The sequence below is a fragment of the Panicum virgatum genome, chromosome 6K (assembly GCF_016808335.1).
Source record: "Panicum virgatum strain AP13 chromosome 6K, P.virgatum_v5, whole genome shotgun sequence".
NCBI classification, from domain to species: Eukaryota; Viridiplantae; Streptophyta; class Magnoliopsida; order Poales; family Poaceae; genus Panicum; species Panicum virgatum.
In genome coordinates this window covers 30,756,886-30,762,194 of record NC_053141.1, presented here as the reverse complement: position 1 = coordinate 30,762,194, position 5,309 = coordinate 30,756,886, and the positions used below count along the sequence as shown (strand labels likewise).

The 5,309-nt window shown below is 54.2% G+C and overlaps 1 protein-coding gene across 1 annotated transcript; it reads right to left on the bottom strand.

Moving 5' to 3' along the window:
* Positions 1-615: 615 nt before the first annotated feature.
* On the bottom strand, positions 616-3,750 carry LOC120712209. The gene has a single exon (XM_039997932.1). It carries the CDS (start codon positions 3,425-3,427, stop codon positions 851-853), a length of 2,577 nt encoding a protein of 858 aa, XP_039853866.1. The 5' UTR covers positions 3,428-3,750; the 3' UTR covers positions 616-850.
* Between the last annotated feature and the right edge of the window lie 1,559 nt (positions 3,751-5,309).

Here is a 5,309-nt window from a genome sequence, read left to right as displayed (position 1 = left end):
AAATCTGGCAGCGTACGAGGGTCAGCCGTGCCTGCTGGGCGGCCACAGCGGTGGCAGCGGCCCTCTCCCCTGCCCACTCAATGGATGGAGGGAGGGAGCAGTAGGACAGACCTGCACTCCAATGCAGCGGCTACGAGGAAACCAGCCGCTGTAGCCGGTGTGGCCGAGGAATGCGGCAAGGGGGGCCGAGGTAACCTGATAGGCACACGGAGCTAGAATTCCTTGTGACTATTCCGCGGCGAGGGCGAAGCTCCGACGGCGGAGGCGTCGCGGCCAGCCAGCGCTGAATTTGGGCAGTCAGCGCCGCCGCTGGTGGTAGGGATGGTGCGACCCGCCGCACCAAGGGCGAGCTTCGCCGCGGGTGCTACGTTCAGGGATCGAGAGCTCCAGGGGACGGTGTGGGGGAAGAAGAAGATGACGATAGGTATCGTCCGCTCGTTAGTGAGAGAGGGAGAGTTGAGTGGGATGGCTATGGATGGCACGTGGGCTCCTTTAATAGTTTTCTCAAAAGTCACGGCTACGCAACCAAATGATCTTCTGCTTTTCTCACATCTGCTTTTTCATAACTACTTTTGCATAGCCCACAGCTCATAGCAATTTTTTAAAAAACCACAGTTCAACCAAACACGTATCTCCAAAGTGGGCCATTTTGGTAGAATCAGCTCAGCTAATAAATACAACACACAAAACAAACTGCTATTAAACACAGAACTACCCTCTCAATAATCTAAACTGACAGAGAAACAACTAGCAGCACCCAACATACAAGACAAACGGCAAGCAGACGCAGAACTACATACCCTCTTAATAATCTATACTAGTAGACAGAACTGAAACGATCAGTACTTAACTATGCCTCCTCCCCTTGTGAAGTCTGGCCATGACCATTTGGAACTTGTTCCTCCATTGGCAGGCTCCCCTGGTTATTAGCATGTACTGCTCCGCCGCAGCCGCAGCTGCAGCAACGGCGTCTCTGGCGGTACAACCAGACCGCGGCATGGATTGCCATGAAGAGCACAACAAGCCCGGTTAGCGCGATGACACTCTCCCACTCCCTGGTGCTGCCGGCCGCGTAGGCCGCCAGGAGCCCCAGCAAGTCCAGGACGACGGCCGTGTTCGTGGCGACGAGGAGCAGGTCGGGGTTCTCCTGGTCCGGGCGGCGGTGACGGCGACGCCGCAGGATCTGCTGCAGGAGCAGGGCGATGACGACCACGGACGCGATGAAGGACGTGGAGTTGCTGTAGAAGAACACGTGGTAGCGGCGGCTATTGGTGTCGTGGAGCACCGAGCTGCCCGCCTCCCGACGGCGGCCGCCGTTGTTGTCCTGCCACACGCCGCCCGGCGGCGCGAGGCCGGCTTCGTAGGTGACGCTCGCGGCCAGGATCCCGAGAAGCATCAGGTACTTGCGTTTAGCGTACACCTCGTCGCGGTACTCCGTCTCGTCGGCGTTTCTCGGGCCATGCACTTCAGCGGCGGCGCCTCTGCCTCGTTGGACGAAGTCGAACACGGTAATGTTCAGGGCGATGACGGCGATCACTGCGCCCACGAGCACGAACACGACGATGGATGTTCGCGAGCTCCGGGCGCTGCCGGCGGCGTAGGCACCCATGAGGCCGATCAGGCCTGCCACCTGGCACGCGTAGAGCGGGTAGCACCGGATGGCGAGCCGGTGGAGGTTGGGGTTGACGAGGAGGAGGATGAGCGCCATGGACGCCATGAAGCTCGCCGTGTTGCAGTAGAAGAAGGCCTTGAAGCGCCGCGGGTTGGCGTCGAGGAGGACCGCGTAGCCCGCGCGGTGGCCGGCGAGTGGCCCGTCGTCGTCGCTGATCCAGAAGCCGCCAGGCGGGGTCAGGCCGACTTGGTAGGTGATGGTGGCGACCAGGATGGCCAGCAGCAGGAGATGCTTGTGCTCCTTCTCCGGCAACGTGCTGCTGGTTTCCGCCGCGAGCAGCGTGAAGTAGAGGACCTGTGCCACGACGTACAGCAGGACGGCAGCGGCCAGGGCCACGACGACGGCGGAGGTCCGGAGGTCCCGGCAGCTCCCGGCGGCGTACGCGCCGATGAGGGCGAACATGTCCAGCACCATCACCGCCAGCAAGGTGTGGCTCCTAACCAGCTTCACGTTCTGGACCATGACGATGGCGACCACGGACGCGACGAAAGCGGTCGAGTTGCAGTAGAAGAAGGCCTTGTACCGCGCCGGCTGCTTCGACAGGAGTACGGCGTCGCCGGCGATGTGCCCGTCGCGGCCGTCCGGCCAGAAGCCGCCGGGCGGGTTCAGCCCCGCCTGGTACGTGATGGTCGCCGCGAGATTGGCAAGAAGCACCACAAGGGACTTGACCTTCTTTGTTGCTTGATCGATTGTGCCCGATTGCCCGCCTTCTAGCATCGTGTTGTTGCTGCGATTGTTGGCACGGAGGCGGCGCTTCAACATTGGCATGAGCACCATCACCATCCCCATCGCGAGGAAGATGAAGGCGAGGACTGCGCCGAACAGGCTGACGACATAGACGCTGCACTCCGTGTCCCGGCAGCTCCCGGCGGTGTAGGCCGCCACCAGGCCGAGCAGGGCGCCGAGGACAAACACGTAGAGCGCGATGGAGCGCGCCGTCCTCGCGCTGAGCTTCTCTTCCAGGAGCACCACGATGATGTAGAGGGACGCCACGAAGGCGGTGGTGTTGCAGTAGAAGAACATCCTGTAGTGGCCCTTGTGGTGCGCCTCGACGAGGGAGTCGCCGGGGCGGTAGCCGCCGCGCTCCGCTGCCGAGTCCCAGAAGCCGCCCGGCGGGTTCAGCCCGGCGACGTAGGTGACGGCCACCGCGAAGGTAGCGAGCAGGAGCACCACCTTGCGCCGTCCCTTCGCCTCCTCCTCCTCCTCCTCCTCGTCGTCGCGGTCATGCTCCGTCGTCACCCGCTCCGCCGCCGCCTGCGACTGCGAGTGGGACAGCGCCTGCAGGATGTGGAGGCCAACATAGGCGGAGAGGGCGAGCACCAGCGAGGCGGCGTACACGGTGGCGGGCCTCTGCTGGCAGCTTCCGGTGAGGTAGGCCCCCATGAGGGCGAGCAGGTCCAGCACCATGACCAGCCGCAACACAGCGAGCTGGACCCTGGTGGGGTTCTTGAGGAGGAGGAGGAAGATGACGACGACCGACGCGACGAGCGCGGCGGAATTGCAGTAGTAGAAGGACAGGTACCTGGGCCTGTGGGTGGACCGCAGGATGGGCGCGCCGGCACTGACGCCGCCGCCGGCTCCGTCCTCCTTCCACACCCCGCCCGGCGGCTCCAGCCCCGCCACGTAGGTGACGCTGAGGACGAGCGTGGCCAGCAGCAGGAGCTGCTTCCGGAGCTTGTACTCCGACGAGTCCCCGGGCAGCTCCACCACCGGAGCAGCGGCGCTGGGTGCCGACATCTCGATCGACGCCGGCATGGCTCCTTAGGAAGTGCAGGAACAACAGAGAAGAGAACTACCCAGCGAAGTGAGAGTGCCGCCAGCCGGCCGTGTTTCAAGGACCTCCTGGCTGTAGCAGTGTTCCCGCTGCTTCCTCGTAGGCTCGTAGCTACCGCCATGGCCTTGCCCGTGATATCGATCTTGCCGCTGGGGAAGGTGTGTCGTCTCTGCGTGCTCTGCTAATTACAAATTCAATAGTAAACGAGCGACAGAGCAGACCTAGGAAAGAGGTCTGGGTCTCCCTCCAATTGACTAGTGTTGACCTGCATCCAGATCTCACCAGCTCTCACAGCTAAAATAAACACGAGGGGATGGCGTTAGATGCCCATCAGACCACCGGGACGCGAGAGGAAATAGTTGTTGCCACTTGCCAGAACAACAGCAGAGTGATAGCAACACGGTTGTAGAGGAGGATGGGATGGCATTGGGTAGCATACACCAAATAGTTCAATAGTATTAAACTATAATTCAACTAGCAAGATGACATGTACTAATAGCGCGGGTTGCCAGCTTTTTTTATGCTAATACTTTTATGGTCTATTTTAAAGTAAATAGATGCAAATAGTTATTTAGTTCTAACATTGTAACAGAGCAAGGTATGATCTATACATTTTCTTTGGTGTCAAATTCTAAGACATATTTTTGTAGAGACATCGTTTTTAGTATTTACTTACATATACATTTTTATACATTATTAATAGGAATATAATTACTTTTAGATTTTTTGCTTGGCATTGTATATTTTTGTTTGCGAGTTCATTTTTACATAGTAAATTATTCTTATACTTTTAGTAAAAATATCTAGATGAATGTATAGTGGTATTAATGTATACCAGAAGTAATAATTAAGATTGAATTTTGAATTGTTATATCAAAATATAAATGAGTTGCTGACTCTTTAGTTCGTATTTTATCCAAATTTCCTTTCCTTTTTATCTTAAAAGGTATGTATTTTGTTTTTATTTTCCTTTTTTCGATCGTAGTTGTTCATGTATTCTGAGTTGTGTTTTTCTATGGCTGTCCCAAATACTTTTCATCACGGTCATCCTCACAGTCTCTAAATTATGCATTATCTCGTCAACTATTATTATTTTTGAAACGCATTATAGCTCATTATGCCCGCACCATACCGCTGATGATGTTCTTTTCTTCGTTATAATAGTAGCTGAGTGTTAGTCCAGAGAGTAAACGCTGAATGATCGGCCACCTTTCATTTAGTTAGTTATTCAGCCACCTTCATTTAGCATTTTAGCTAGTTATTCAGACTAAACATCCAATTAAATGGATTAAACACAACGTATTAAACAAATATGGCTAGCTACTATGATGATTTGTTATGCAAATTCAAATTGCTTAACAAAAAGCATGAAGAGTTCAAGTAAAAAATGAGAGCATTAATGAAACTAATGAGTTTCTTGAAAAAGGTGCAATCTATCTCTTATGCAATTCCTATCTCTAAGGTAGATGTTTTAACTTCTTGCAATGATTTAATTGATGAATCTTGCTCTAACCCTTGCAATGAGAAATTCTTTGAGGATGTTGTTGTAGAATCATGTGATGATATCATTATCAAGAGAATGATGAGCTCAAGCAAAAAGTAGAAAGGCTTATAAAGGACTTGGCAAGATTGAAGGGCAAGAGTGTGGCAGAACCACGCAAATTAATCCGGCTCAAGTGCGCTAACCATTACCTTAAAGGCCATATGAGTTAACACGCACTTCAACGGAGTAATCCGGCAGCACTGTCGGGTAAAGTCCCGATGAAACCACCTACGCTTCGATCGAACCCAAAGCTTGCATAACACTCACACGAAGGTGAGTCCAGAGATTACAACATTTCATCATTTCTTACATCACAGAGT

Excerpts from the sequence above, each read along its gene's own strand:
- LOC120712209 (XM_039997932.1), bottom strand. The coding sequence starts at position 3,427 with ATGCCGGCGTCGATCGAGATGTCGGCACCCAGCGCCGCTGCTCCGGTG.